At 39.6% G+C, this 16,034-nt stretch overlaps 1 protein-coding gene across 4 annotated transcripts in view; it reads left to right on the top strand.

Moving 5' to 3' along the window:
• The window catches only part of ADCYAP1R1 (ADCYAP receptor type I), a 141,021-nt gene that overhangs the window by 86,256 nt on the left and 38,731 nt on the right, over positions 1-16,034 (top strand). For all 4 annotated transcript variants that reach the window (XM_055710029.1, XM_055710028.1, XM_055710027.1 and 1 more), the window contains exons 5-9: positions 11,504-11,539; positions 12,182-12,223; positions 14,032-14,135; positions 14,694-14,791; positions 15,309-15,441. In XM_055710029.1, coding sequence (XP_055566004.1) covers positions 11,504-11,539; positions 12,182-12,223; positions 14,032-14,135; positions 14,694-14,791; positions 15,309-15,441 — 413 coding nt within the window. The remainder of the gene's footprint in view (positions 1-11,503; positions 11,540-12,181; positions 12,224-14,031; positions 14,136-14,693; positions 14,792-15,308; positions 15,442-16,034) is intronic.

The raw sequence follows: 16,034 nt of genomic DNA, 5'->3' as shown, positions 1-16,034 counted from the left end.
GACACTTTAACTATTCTCTATTTCAACAGATGTCTCTGACACTTTTATTTATATTCCACATAAATATGTTACCTTTTCATTTTTACTGAAGACATTTCTTTTGCATGGTGCTATCATTTCTAAAATAGTTAAGGCTATGAGGACTCCTGAGAAATGAAAAAAATAATAGAATATTTCGGGTTGGAAGGAACCTTTAAAGGTTATCTAGTCCAACCTCCCTGCAACGAGCAAGGATATCTTTAACTAGACTGGGTTTCTCAGACCCTGTCTAGAGCGCCTCAGCCTTCTCCTCATCCACTGTTACCAGTTTGCCAGTCTTGCTCATCATGGGGGATACACTTTCTTTGACCTTCTTTTTCTCACTGACATACCTATAGAAACCCTTCTCATTATTCTTTGCATCCCTTACCAAGTTCAGCTCCAGCTGTGCCTTGCTCTTCCTGACTTCATCCCTACACAACCAGGCAGTGCCCTATACTCTTCCCAGGATACCTGTCCCTGCTTCCACTGCCTGTGCATTTCCCTCTTGCCCTTGAGTTTGGCCAGCAGGACCTAACTGAGCCATGCCAGCCTCTTGCCTTCCTTTCCTGTTCTTTTACACCTGGTGATCAAGAGCTCTTGCACCCTATGGAAAGCATCCTTAAAGATCTGCCAGCTCTGTTCTGCCCCCTTGCACCTGAGGAGCGTTTCCCAGGGGTTCCTATTAATTCCTTGAACAGCTGGAAGGTTGCTTTCCTGAAATTCAGGGTTCTGACTTTACTCTTTGCCTGACCCATATCCCTCAGGACTGCAGACTCCACCAGTGCATGATCACTGCAGCCCAGGCTGCCCCTAATCCCAACATCACCAACGTCACCTAACCCATCTCCCTCCTCAAGGACAAGCTTAGGTCACTGTGATCTGTTCCAGAGCTTAACTAACCTGTTAACTGTTAATGGGACTTTTTTTTTTTTTTAAAAAAAGTAATATATGCTTAAATATATATATATATAAAAATGAAAAGCTCTTCATAACTAGAGCTATGTAAAGTAACAGGCTGAAATAATATTTTTAAATTATTTGCCTAGGATTTACAGACTTGTTCAAATACTGTACTTCCCATTTGACCTGTAGCAGGGTGATAGTATGACCCTAAGGGAGGAGTAGTCAGTCCAGTGTAAACATATGTCCAGATTTTTTCATCTCTTTACAGGATCATGAACAAAAGCGACAGCTGTTACCTCTTATAGTGCTGGGTTTGAGGGGGTTTTGGACATCTGTTCAGTAGGAACAAACCCAAGATTCATAATTCATTAGATAAACAAATAAACATTTAATCTGGAGTAGTTTGAAATCTCTACCGATCCAGCTGGATTTGCACTAGTGACCCCAAGGTGGAAATATCTACATCCATAATCACTCTTGTGGTTGAATCAGCATGAATTTTTACTATCATTGTTGCTAATTATAATTACCTGAGTATATTTGTTTCAATGAGGGCTTAATGAAAAAAGTCACATTTTATGACGGTTCCTTAAATAAAGGGTTATTAGATAACTAAAATGTTTCAAAGACACAGCTAATCACATTTTATAGATTGTTATAGTATCCTCTGGCTGCTGCTATGTTTCTAGAATATGTAACTAGGCTAGGCACTGACACTAATATTTAATAATAGTGCCTTCATTTTTTTTAATACAGCAAAATTTTTATATGACCATAAATCATTTTTACAAATAGTAGCAATAACTTTAAATTATACTTTTAAAAAGTTTGTCCTATGAAGCACTGAAGCACCAGCTGCTTGTATAGGCAAACCATAAGATATGTCAATCTTAAAGAGGGCGTAGGACTTATGTCACTTGGTTTTGGATATCTCTAGGTTATATTTGTAAGTCTGAACGGATCACCTGAATTTCTAGTTTGGTAAATGGAAAGCAATGGGTACTTGTAGAAGATGTTTCCTCTGACCTATCTCAAAGGTTTATCTTAAGATGAAGGAAATCGCTGGAAGGGGCTGTCTGTTTTATGAATTTCAGAAAGGAATTTGGCTGCCTCGGCTCAGATGTCTGAGTTCCATATGCAGTAAAATGGGAAGGGAAAAAAAAAAAGACTGAACTGTCATCTGGAGAGGTTTTTGTTGAAAAAATATCTATGGATTTGGCTAAAACTACCAGCTGTTACTGCTTTTAATTTTAATTAATAATAATTATTTTAATGAACAAAATAAAATGAAATAAAAAATAATAATTATTATTAATAAGAAAATCCTGCTCTAGCATTCACTGCAAGTGAACTGAGGAACAGCATTGGAGCTGCTGTCAACATTATACAGAAAGCCTAATGTTAATTCCCGTGTGGTGTGGTTGGTGAGCCTTACTTGAAACATTTCATTTCACCTCTCTACTCCTCCAAAATCCCAGAATTTTTAATTTCTTTTCAGATGCAGAATGTGAACAAAAAGATCATTCTCAAAATATCTCCCCATGAAAAAAACATACTGGGTCCTGAGAGTTTTCTCATCTAGTAGGTTAAGGATTTACAGTGGCATTCCTTCCAAAGGGTTCCTAAATATTAATATATTTTCCACTTCAGCACTGATTCCTTTGACTGATATACGTGAACTCAGTTTTATTCTCACTGGGAGCTACAACCTCCATGGTGGTGCTGTTGTATATCACGCTTTCTCTATGCCTTCCCGGTACTGACTCCAGAGACGACCACTCTAGAACTGGGTATATTTAAAGCATTCTAAGGCATCTTTGCAATGAAAGGGAAAAAAAATAATTGTGTAAAGATGTGATGTTGCATTTCAGTATGACATAGCAAGACCTAGAGATGGTCCCAGCATAATGATCTGTGTTCCCAGCTGCAAGTTTTTCTTTGTTTTGTTCTTTTTCCTTTTTTCCTACAGACAGAGGTGATACTGCATGGCAGTGGAAATCTACAGAACAAGTCTGTGCTTTTCTTTCTTTGCCCTGTGCAGCTGAGACATTCTGGAACATACAAAGCCACATGACTCATATGGACCAATGGAAGAAACCCAATAGCCAGATCAGAAATGAACATATTTTTAGATCTTAGATTTGTAGTAAAAATGAATACAAATTATAATAGGAAATTGCTGAACTCCACCCTGAGAAAATACTTTCATTCACAAATTCAAATAATATGATTAGCTGTTACTGAACCTTCCAGCAATTTAGAATATTTATCTAGTGCTCAGTTTAGGACGCTACCTGCTGCACCCAAAACAGTATTGCTACAACACCTGGTGTACTATGTAAATGTACATAATTTTTACCAAAGACATAAACCACATCTTATCTTGATACCAGGATTAAGGGGTCCTAATTAAAATCCAGTAGAATGAAGAATGTAACCAGGTATTATAGAATTTCAGAGGGAATTATATCCTGTGCTCACCTTTTAGAACCAAAGCGATTGGCTCGCTGCTATTCTGGAAGTTGTATGGCTTCCGTGCTCAGCCAACAAGATTTATTGTCCCTGTGAACAAGGAACTGAAAACAAACTGTTACTGATCCCATCAAAACCACTGGGAGACACTCAAGTACTTTGTCATAAGAACATCAAGCCTCGTACTCTGCACTAGAGATACCATGGGTGGACCATGGGATTTATGAATCAGGGTTAATTGGATTTGGGAAGCTATCTGTGGGCTTGCTTTGTTTTGTTTTCTCTCCTGTCTGAGTTTAAGTGTTATCCCTAATCAAACAGAATAAGATGACAAGAGAAGAGTTAATGAGAAGGGAAGTGATATTGCATGTTCATATGTGAAAAGCCTTTCTGTATCATTTCTGGGGAAATAGTTCTGGTAAAGTCTGTCACTGCTGTCTATATACCACTATGAAAATAGTACCTAACTCCCAAACTGGGTGAAAAGACAAAAGTCATTTTCTTCCCAAGGTGAAAGCTGCTGAAAATATTTGCAAGTCACAGTTTCTATTAGTTTGGGTTATGTATTGATATTTTTTGATACAGAGAGAAAGAAAAGGTGACTGTTAAAGGTCAGGGGCCTTCTAAACAACAAACTGTATCTGGAAGATTGTGCATTTATTTTCTACTGAAGTAGAAGATGTAGGTTCTCTTTGCTACTAGCTGTAGCATCGCAGCAGACTGAAATTGGAAATTACATTTGCCTATCAAGTAGGCAAGGCAAAAGATCAATGCAAAGGTCTAGATTTCTATTCAAGTATATCTTACCCCTGGTGGGTATTTCAACATCCTGCATGAAAACCGAGGGAAGGAAAACATTGGAACCAAGCAGTAGTCTCTGAAAAACAGACATGACCCATTCCCTAGCGTTTTCATCATGGGAATAATAATGAGCCATCAGAGCTTTGTTAGTCTTTGAAGCAACCAGGACTCTGTGCATACCTTAGTTTTATCCTTGGCTTTGTAGAAGATCCTATGAAGCATTCAGAAGCAAGTTCAATACAAAAGTATATGGGTTTATATATATATATATATATATAAAATGCGCACACGTATATATCCACACAACAGCTAAAGGTTTTCGGCAGCTTTCAAAGCTGTCTGCAGATTGCATATGTGTTATTGTCGCTTAGTGTTCAGCAAGTCCTAGAAAGAATTGTGTGAAGAACAGGTACAAGAGACCTACCAAGTGTGGATGTAAGAATAATGCCTTGCCAATAACCAAGATAATAGTGCTTACTAGATAACAAGTCCTTTCCTGCTGGTTTTCACCCCTAGGCTTTTCACAGGCAGTAAAGCCATGGGATTATTTCAGCTTTTCCAAGGCAAGGAAGACAACCTGTAATTAAGCATACCACCTCAGTCACAGCACCGAAGTCTATCTGCAATGCAGAGGGAAAGGGGAGGAAAACATTGCCATCAAAGAAGAGTAACTTTACCTACATGTCCAATCAAGTAGTTAAGGCCTTGCAGATGCTTTTTACAGAAAAAGGACATTTTATGGCCTTTCCAAACAACTTATGGGAACATAAGACTCTGTGCTTCTGATATTCGAACATACAATGTGACCAAGAGCATTTCAGCTAAAGGTCAAGTCTTTGGTCTTGGCAAGAGGACATCCTGCAGTGGCCAGGCGAAAGCTGTAATGGAACTCAAGACCTTTGTCAATATGATTTGAAAGCTATTTTGACCCTGAAAAATAAAAAAAATCATGCTCCTCTGGGAAGCATGCAAGGGTAGAATGTGCTGAGAACCGCTGAGTAGTTTGTGGAACACCTGGACAGCAAAAGGCAGAACACTGAAGTATCACTGTACGTGCAACATGGGCAAATGCTTCAACCTTCACTAGCAGTCTTTGCTCTATCCTTGTTTCTCCTCTTTATTCAAATAAATGAGAAAAGAGTTCCAGTTGATTGCAGGATTTTAGGTATGGTGGGCACACATTCTTTCTTGCCGTTAAGCACATGATATAATATGCTTTCTTCTCTGGGACTTATTTCATAACTGATAATCTTTGTTGGACACATTTCTTATTTTCTGTGTTTCTTGCTTGAAAAACATTTGCTTTTCTCTGAAATATGACCCCTGCCCTCTTCAGAGCTAGAAGACCCTTCAATAGTATTTGTGTTGATCTTGTACAATGACGGACACTCCTGTGACAGCCAGCCTCGCAGGCAGGATACAGATAATGTTTAGATGATGCCTAGCAGTTGCTATGGTGACCTCAGGCCACTGCTAGTTTCATAGCTTTTGATAGGAGAGAGGAAGAAAAGAAAGTCGTAATTTCTCTGACCTGTTATTGATCATAGCTGTATGCCAATCCTGCCTCAGCCAGCGCTATGTGCTATGGCCTGTATGTTCTCCATATGGGACTTCCCTGGTATTCTTCTGTGATCTCCAGGCATGATTCACTGGGTCTTCTTGTCCCTATGTCATGAAACCATGTGCCCTGAAATTTGTATGACGTATAGGAAGAAAGGGCTTGTATATCAGTTCCATCACTGCCTTTACTGCAGTGTTTTGCACAAACCACTGAAGTAACAAAGTTGCGGAAACTAGTTCATCTCATACTATGGTAGATGTCTAAAGCAAACCACTTAAAAACAAACTTCTGGATGTACCAGTCTCTTAACCCTTTATGGGAGGAGACGTAAAAAAACAGATAAACCTACATTCAGCTGAACAAGTTGGATGGAATGAATTTGCCCCATGGGACAAGTTCCTCAGATGTTCTTAGGCACCTGTTGCTATTCAAACATACAAACATGGACCAGGCTTCCTAATCTTACCCTTAATTTCCCTCTGCCTCAGTTTTCTTGTTTTCTAAATACATTTAGCAATTCTACATACTATTTAATAATAGTATTTAGTATTAAATACAATAAAATAATAGTATTTAACAATACTATTTCATTTCATGATGTCTCTGTGTGAGGACTATGTTCACAAATCCCTCTGACAAGGCAAATGGCAGTATACGGTAAATGCCAAGTGACGATAATGACTTGCAACCTGTAGTTTAAAGTATTATCTATAACGCTGGAGAGACCAAACCCCCTGGAAATAGTGAAGGGAAGCACATAACATAAGGAAAGGTGTGGGAACCTCTAAGGCCATGTACTCTGTAACCTTGCCTGGCTGCCACTTTCCACGGATCCAGTTAATGAGATTAGAAAGACCTAGCAGCTGATCCTGGATCACTTTCCCCCAAAAAAAGAGTTGTAATGAAGGGACTGGGATGGTTGGATAGTGTGCATGTGGGATCATCTGTGCTCAGATCCAGGACTGGGCAGAGGGCATTAGGAGCAGCGGGCAGAGTATGCAAGGCGGTATCTGTGTGAGGAGCTCAGAAAGCCCCAGAAAAGCTGCTAAGTAGACTGCTGTTCCCAACTGCGGCTTTGCCAGCCGGCTGAACAGATTGCTGGTGCATAAGAGCAGCATGCAGCAATGAGGAAGGGAGTGAAATGGCGCAGTGTGGTGGATGCTGTGGAGTCGGGTGTGAGAGCTCGCCGATTTATTTCATCATTATAAATTAAATGTTAAGCTTCTAATCAGTGCTATATAAAACAGGAAAAAAACGGAATTCCTGCCTCACCAGCTCATTATCCACATAGCTGAGCAGCACGATAACAAGCGATTGTAAGAAATGTTTTCTGTAACCTCTCTCTGCCCCACTCTCTGCACTTTCTGAAGGGACAGAATTAACATGCAGTAAAAACAGTGTGAGCTTTGCCCATTGATCTCAGTGCTGTCAAAATCCAACCTTTTGGAGTCTAACCTATGTGGACCAGTCCTCCAGCTGATAATACTGAGACGGGAACAACAGGATCAAGAGAAAAGTGTGGGCAGGCTGTTTCAGGCCAGAATAGTTCTGGAAGCCCTTCTTTCCCCAACCTGCCACTTATAAGGGACAAATGCTGGAACAAAAGGGTTAAATGCAAGTTGTGTTCAGATAAACAAACCTATGGGAGATAAAGCAGTTGCCATGCCAGCTGACACCAAAAGCAGCCAGCACAAATTTGGCACAAAGAAGATCTAAAAGGCAGCACTGAGCTCCGAGGCTCATCGCGCACAGGCTGTTTCTTGGCTTTAAGCTTTGCCAGTCCTGTTCAGTTTAAATCAGAAGCAACAATTGCTTGCATCAAATTTCTTATCAGTTGGAGGATAGTGAGGAGGTAGTTATGTTTTCTGGGACTCAGCAAATGGAAACCAAGAAAGTAAGTCCCACAAACATGCAAGAAAAGGGCATGAAAGATCTGGGTCTCTGCCACTAACTCTATGGGAAGCCTTTGGCAAGTCCTTTGACTGGGTTGTTGGGTTTTTTTCCTTCTTTCATCTCTTCATGTAGAAAATAGAAATTAGCAATATTGTATGTATTTTAATTCTGTTTTGTCTTTGGAACTGAAAATTCAGCATTCTGATGGATCTTCTTTAGGTCTCTAAGCAGTACTGCAAATAACATCTAATTAATCATGGCAGTTTAAACACTAAAGGGAGATTTGCCTTACTCCCCCAAAAGTGACACTTGCCTGTTCAGACTGGTCAAACAGTAAATTACACTATCTGTCAACACACTGGATAAACCATCCTTTCTCAAGGATAACATTAGCTTCCTCAGGAGTTTATTGACTAATGTGAGCAAGTATTGATTTAATAAATGGTGTTCTAAGATACCGTTTAATGTCCTTCCTTCTGTAGTTTGGGCTGTGCCGTTATTTAACCACATGTGAGGAGCACAGGTGTCATTCACAGAAGCCAGGAATGTAATCCCTGAAAAATGGATTTGCAGTGAAAATGCAGATGAAAAGCACATTTTAGTTATTCTTCATTTCTGGGAGAGTAACATATTCCATCTAGCCTGTTGTATAATCATCTTGACGGGCTTTCTCTGTGTCATCAGTGAAGTGTAATGCACCAGTTTCTCATTGTTTATGTCCTGAGTAAGGCAGTGAGAGGACTTGTGTGAAAGCCCATGCAGCGAGGTGCCCTACGGTTTTGCCCATGACATCACTGACACCAGAGTAAATTTGCTGAGGTCTTTCTAGAGTCAGAAAGGCACTCAGGTGAAAAAAAACCAACCCAAGCTCAAAACCACAAAAACCGAGTTTTTAATCGGAGAAATGAGAGGAACTGCCCTATGTCTGGACTTCCTACAACCCCAGCTCAAATGCAAGCTCAAGCCTTCTCATATATGTAGGCATCTTAAATATTAAGCACAGAAATAATGCAAATTAACTCCCTTCGCACTGTCATGCATGTGAGCAAACATAGCCATTGGCACAGTTATCTGTCATGTAAACATCTGTATTCTGGTGCAGGGGACATGAACATGTGGTGTCAGAGAGAAGGGCAGTGGCAGCACACAAGAATTTTAAGTCAGAAGGTGGCTGCATGTTCCCTTGTGTACCTATATACATATATATGTGCATACACACACAAATATAATTGTGTATGTGTGTATGTTATCCCAACACTCATTAGACAGACTTTGGCTTTTAGTTGTAATTCAGGGCATAATGTTCAGTGTAAATCTAATTGACTTTCCAGTAGCTTAATTTATTATTGAAAATTAGGGCGATGGATCAAGCCTAAAAGCCTGTATAGCAAAAGGTTGTACTGGAACTTTCTTCAGTACGTTAACAAGGACTCAGATGTAGAAAAATATGGTTAAAAAAGGCCAGTTTGCTCCTACAGCAATCAGAAAATTAACATTGTCAAAAATATTAACCTCTTCCTAATGCCCAGAGTTAAAATGCAATCATTATTTAAGTATATATTAAAAAAAAAAGCCTCTTCATTTCACAAAACTAATATGATATTTTGACTGTTATCACAGATGTAATGAAATTCAAAATGAACTAAAATCTAATATTTTAACATCAGTGTGACTACCACCGATTATTTAGAATGAAATAATGGAAATTTTTATTTCCTTCTTTTTAGATTATAGGGGGAAAAAAGCTCAATTTAAAACATTTAAATTTCAAAAAAGTTTTTTTTCTCAGTCATCAGTGTAATATGCCAGGATGCGAGGAACATCAGGCTTCAATGTACTTTAACATTGCCTGGTCTTTCTCCAACAAGAATTATGCAAAGTTTATAGTATCATGTCTCAAGATGTAAGCCACACTGTACAATTGATAAACTGAAACTGGAGTTTTATGAGTCCAGGAGGTTTTGCAGCTTTTCTTGCAGCTTCTTCTTACCCTGCTTCTGTGGGTCATTGTAAGATACAGGCTAGTGAGTGAGGTGACATCACGTAGGAGCCAGTGCCATTATAAGCTACTTGATTTGAGTGGCAGCAGGCTATGAAGAACATTATGAAAGGCAGTGATAAAGGAACAGCAGCTTATTCTTTGATACTCTAATTGCATAATAAAACCACAGATAAAATTTCCCACAGGATATCCTAAACTTGCTATTCTGAATTCAGATTTTAGCAATATAAGCATCTATATCTGAGCTAAATCACTGTTAATAAACCTGGGGTTTGGTAGACTTGGGAGGGAAACTGATCTGTCCACAATACCCTGCAGAGGCATCCCTGTTATTCTGCCAAGAATCTGGAGCACAGCCTTAGTGCTTCTGCAGCATCTGGTAATTTAGACTGATGCAGCAGGTTGAACAATCTTTGCTGGAAAATGTTTGCTCAGAGCATTGGTGACTTCTCTTCAGAATTAGTGGACTTACCCAATATTTGCAAACATCCAAGAATTCTCAGATATGAAATCTCGAAAGCAGCTGGAGTTGGGTGGAGAAGCCAGGAGACCAAGGGTGTTCTCACCATGGTTTTCAGTATTAACCCTCTAAAGTAACTGCTGGGTTGAGTGTGTAGGTTTGATGTTGAATACATCCACTCAAAGACACGCTACAGTCTGCCTGATGCTGCAGCTTAGTTTTCTAGACTCCCTCCATGATCTTCACACTAAATCCTCTGCTTTCTGTCTCAGAAAATCAAAGAGCATATCTGATTTATTTTAGAGGAGAGAGAGAAATCAATGAATTTAAAATTCTTAAATGATAAGGATTTTGAAAAAAAGTATAATAAAATAGGAAATGCATTTTATGCTGTACTGAGAAGACTGCCTTTACTGTTTTGTTTCCTTAGATGCTGTCTCTCTCCTTTCCCATAGGACCAAAATCAATCTTTGTTTGTATTTTACTTTAAATACAAACCCTCTCATGCAAATTGGTGAATGGCTCTTCCAATCCCTAGTTAAGACCTGACCGTATGTTCAGGGTTAAAGAACAACCTGAAGCCCTGTGGTTACTCCAGAGGATACAGAACTAAAGCTAATCTAAACCTTTAACCTGCTGTACTGGTCAATGAAATGTTGGAAACAGTTTTGTGCTGGTGGGAGGGCCACTGGCAGAGCTATTTGCAGGCAGCTCAGTGTCTCTGTGCACGATGCAGCAGCACCACTCGCTGGCATAAGGCAGCTCCTCTTGGTGCATCTCCCTACACCCAGCCTGAGCCAAAACCCACTGAGGTGTTGGGAAAGTCTGACTTTGGTGCCATTTGTGTGAAGTATTTACTTGGGTGTGGGGGAAATTGGTTTGAGATAATCCCCAAAATATATTTTGGAAGGACGAAAGAAAGGAAAAGGGAAATTTTTAATGCGAACTTAAACTTTTTTATCATTACCATTGTAATATTTTTATTTTTAGTACACAAATCAGCATGGATTTCAACACAATATTTTCGATATTGGTAGGTCTTTCTTATTTCAGAACCTCCCCCCTCCTTTAAAAAAAAAAAAAAAAGAAAAAAACCCCAAACACAAAAATGCTTCCTCATCTCTTTTTCCTATCTTTCCTAGAGTCTGATGAAAGTCCGTGATAACCGGAGATTTAACAACACAAAGCAATCGACCATCTTCCGAAAACTGTTTTCCAGCCATAAAGATACAGCACTGATTTTGAAAAATGGATTTAAACAAAATTTTTTTGCAGTTCTTCTCTGGCCTCTGCTATAGCCATTCCTCATATGGAAAGCAAACTGTTATCAAAATCAAATTGCAAAGCATTATCAAGATCAAATTAATTATTTTTATTCTTCTAATTTCAGGTTGGGAAGTAGACAATTTGGGCCAAACCCATGCAGGTAAGAACCAGTTGTGCTGACTGCCTCCTAAGTACCTCTGTTCTCAAAAATTGTATGCAGTACATAATTTCAGGTTATTGAAAAGTTGTGTATCAACCATGATGATGATGAATACATGTAGCTGGTTGTAACACCGATAAAAAGTGAAAATAAGTATCTAATAAGTTTCTAGAAATCATTGTGCTCTAACCTAAAACCATAGAAGTATACTATCTCACTTAATATCAATTAATTATTGCTTTTTGTCATTGATGGATGGAAATAATTTTTCATTAATTCTGTGAAAATTGACCATGCTTAAACATCCATGGATTATAGATGTAAATTTCTAAAGATACAATATTTGACTTCTATATTTTTACAATAAAGTTGGTCCTGGTTTGATTGTATGTGTTTTTAGCTATGTGCTCACTGCTTGTCATAGCAATTTTCTAATTTCATAGGTTCAGCTTTGATTTAAACTCACAAGTAAAACTGTGTTTACCTCCAGAAAAGACAGTATCAAGTATTTATTGCCCTTGGGCCGGATCCAAATAAATAAAAATCAATTGGATTCTATTCACTGATTTCCGCAGAGACCAGTTTGGGTCCTAATAGAAAACACAATCAAAACAATTTCATACCAAATTTCCACTTTTATAGGTGATTATGACCTGCTGGAAAGCACAGCCCAGTCTCCCCTAGGTAAGAAACAGAACCGCGGAATGTTTCTCTTTTTCTTTTAACACTGTTAAAAAGGAAGCTCCAAGATATTTCTCCTACCATTTAGGTATTATTTTCTAATCAGTTCTAATTACAGTGACACATTTTCTGGTATGTTACTTTTAGCAGTATTATGAAAATTTATTCCTCCACTATTAAGCCTTGCAATCTAGCAAGTATGATGTTATAAATTATATCTACCTGTTTAACAGTAATTACTAAATGGTGTTAAAGAAAGTCAACACCATGATTCAGTGGTTATTTTCCACAGGAAAACTGGGGATGAATGTGCAAGAGCAATTTATCAAAATTTGCCAAGTAATGCAATGTTCTTAAATGAATGCTGTGATTAGATAGATATATTCTGCCGCATGGATGGCAAACAGATTCTCTAAAAATAAGGTCACTGCTAGTGTTATGAGCTACTTGACTAAACTGCTCTAAGAATGTGAAGCAGTATAACATTAATAAATAAATAATAATAATAATAAAAAAACAACAAAAAAAAACCCCAACAAACAAAAAAAGTCCCTACAACTTGGAAATTTCCATCCGTTTGGTCAAGGTACAGTTCATACTCCAGAAACTGTAATAGTTCGATAAATGGAAACTGTTCTATCACACTGGAGAGCAATAACTGCAGCCAGCAGCCCAGCTCTAATTTTTCAACCAGGTCACTGAGCTCTGGCAAGAATAACGGTGCTTAAAGAGGGCACCACGGGGGCCATCCCACCTCGGGCAGCCTCAGCAGCAGTGTCAGTGCCAAGAGACACTTTCCTCTTCTACCCCCAGCTCTTTCTTCTCCTTACAGTTATAAGCCTTTTCACGGTTATAGCGAAAGCCATTTAGGAGCCAGCCCTCATAGGAGATTAGCCAAAGAGAGGAAAAAGAGAGAAAAAGAGGACGATGTTTTCCCTGAGCCAGTTTCGAGCCTCCTTGCAAACACTTGCTTTAGAGTAAGGTTGTAAGCTGGGATTGGAACGGATAATAGGCAGAAGAATGTGAGAAGCTCTGAAACAGTTTTGAATTGTCAGCTGAAGCCACACTGGGCATCTGGAGATGTAAATGAACATATTGCTGTGAAAACAGAGACGGGAAAGAGATTCCCACTCCATCTTTCCTTTGTTTTCCTACAGAACCTTCTCACAAAGTCACTCTCAGATAAGAGCCTAGGCTTGAAGATAAGTGAGTGGGATACATCTCATCTGGCTATAGGAGAACAATCCAGCTGCCTCACCATAGATGTATAATAGCTATTTCAGATATCCTACAGTGTCCTGCCTGGCTTCCAGCAGCCATTCCAAAAAATCACATTGGCCTTGTGGTTTTTGCCAGTCCCACACATATGCCTCAGATACAGATCATATTAAATACCGCAAAGTGCCTGTATTTAAGCACTGGACTTACCTTTTAGCCATCTGAACCATAGATGTCTAAGTCAAATCTGTATTCCCTATTTCAGAGTCAATACAGGGAGATGGACTGACCCCTGTTTTAGGTACCCACTTGACAATGAGAACCTTGGTGGCCTGGAGGCACTGACTATACTGCTTAAATCACTGTTGCTTTCTGGTGACCAGCTTTAGCAGTAGACATCAGTAGGTGCCTGTTGTAAAACTGGGACATTAAAGATGGCATTAAACTTTCAAGATGCCATTAAGGTCTTCTACGGACAGGCAGATAAATAGCACCCCCAGTAGTACTGTGGGGTTTTCTTTGGTCATGTACCAAAGGGGAGTGTCCTGGGGTTTGCTTCAATGATATCACATTCACAACTGTATTTGGCATAGGGGACATCAGCAGAAATTGCACTGAAGATGGCTGGTCTGAACCTTTTCCTCATTATTATGATGCCTGTGGCTTTGATGAAAATGAAACAGAGTCCGATAACCAGGTAGGAATTAATCTTATAACTAAAGACAAATGAAGGGGGGGGGAGCGGCAGGCTGCTTTTTATCCAGCCTCTAGACATGTTCTGATTTGTTGGTGATGAGAATGAAACAAACAGGTATTTATGGGCATAAAAATTTGAGAAACAAGATTTAAATCCTTCCTAGCCCTGTACTGAATATTGCATCCACAACATGAGTGTTTACTGTTGATACAGCTTGTAACTTCTAGAAGCATAGGTTAGCCCCCAATTCTTCCCCTGTTGACTGAAGAATCCCTTAGCCAACCACTTTTTTTCTACAGATACATGAACAGTGGTCAAAGAAATATAGACAGCCTTTGCTAGCTCACTGACAAATAAGCTTCACGGTATGCAGACCCAAGGGCATGCCAGGCACAGAGGAAGGCTCTAATATATGGTGAGATCTCAGGGGAGCCAAGAGGAGAAAACAACAGGCTGCCCAAGAAACAAATCCTGCCTGTGGTTGCGCCTGCACGTTGAAAGGGTAAAGAAGATGTGGCCGTAGACAAACGGTTTAACGTGTGTTGTTTGCCTCCCAAGGATTACTACTACCTATCTGTGAAGGCTCTGTACACGGTGGGATACAGCACTTCTCTTGTTTCCCTCACCACCGCCATGGTGATCCTGTGCCGTTTCAGGTGAGTCAGGACATGAGCAGTGAGCTGTTCAGCCACTGGAGGAAAAAAAATTGGAGCTCATCTGCCCACAACCATGTTTAAGCTTTTAACTCACCAGATGTAAAATAAGAGAGAGACAACCCCTTAGCAACGTTGTTCCCCCTGCTTGGACACACTCCAGCAGTCACATTTCAATAGACTGTAAATGCAGCTGTAGAAGCTGTGGGTCTCTTTTATGCAACTGCAGAAGCTGCATCAGACTGGGTCTATTTTATAGACCTTTTATATATATATATGTGTGTGTGTGTATGTATACATATATATATATATATACCCCCTATATGCTTTTGCAGGAAAATCACCAAATCCTCCTCTTAGCCAGGTTTAGTGTCAACACTATCCACAGTCCTGGCTTTCAGACACTGCTATTCTTAGCACCAAGGTGCTCTGGCCATGTGTGTTATTTCCACAAAAGAAAAGTATTGCCTTTTTTCCCCTCCCCCTCTTCTTTTCCTCTCCCTTGCTCTCTCCTCTCTAGGAAGCTTCACTGCACTCGAAATTTTATCCACATGAACCTCTTTGTTTCATTCATCCTACGTGCAATATCTGTATTCATTAAAGATGGGGTTCTTTACGCTGAACAGGATGGCAACCACTGTTTTATCTCAACGGTAAGTAAAACCAAAGCCAAAACCTTTTCCTTTAAATTTTCCAGCATGAGATAACAAAAAACAGTGAGGCAGGCAGCAGTCTGTTGAGTATCATAAGCTGAGAAGCTATTGGGGGAGAAGGTTATTGGTGGTAAAATTCCCTCCTGGTTCACAGCAAAACTGTGGATGTATCATCCTGTGAAGTCCTCAATGTGCAGCCGTCTGTCCTTCAGGACAAACCTACGGGTTTTGGTTTCTGTCTCCAGTCAGGTTGTTTCTCCCTTTCACAGATCTGCACAGTGACAGGTGGGATGAGAACAGGCACAAGCAATTTCCTTCATCTGAAGGTCTGGTTTTTCTCCAGAGCCTAATTTTTTCTGGATGTCAGGCAAAGTCATGTGTAAACAGGGTGACCATTCAGACATAGAAAATACTCCTGACAGTCACACTCTCAAAAAATCATTGGTATTAGCCAAGCGTTTGCCTCTGAAGTGTGGTTTCATGGAAAGCAGTCTCCCACACAGATGCACTTGGGTATATATTACATGTAAATCCCTATTCCTTTCACATTTAAGGCTAGTGTTTGATTTGATAAATCAGCTTACTGAGTGTAA

Source organism: Falco cherrug, chromosome 4 (assembly GCF_023634085.1).
Source record: "Falco cherrug isolate bFalChe1 chromosome 4, bFalChe1.pri, whole genome shotgun sequence".
Taxonomy (NCBI): domain Eukaryota; kingdom Metazoa; phylum Chordata; class Aves; order Falconiformes; family Falconidae; genus Falco; species Falco cherrug.
Note: the sequence above shows the minus strand (reverse complement) of the source record. Positions and strands in the feature narration are given on the sequence as shown.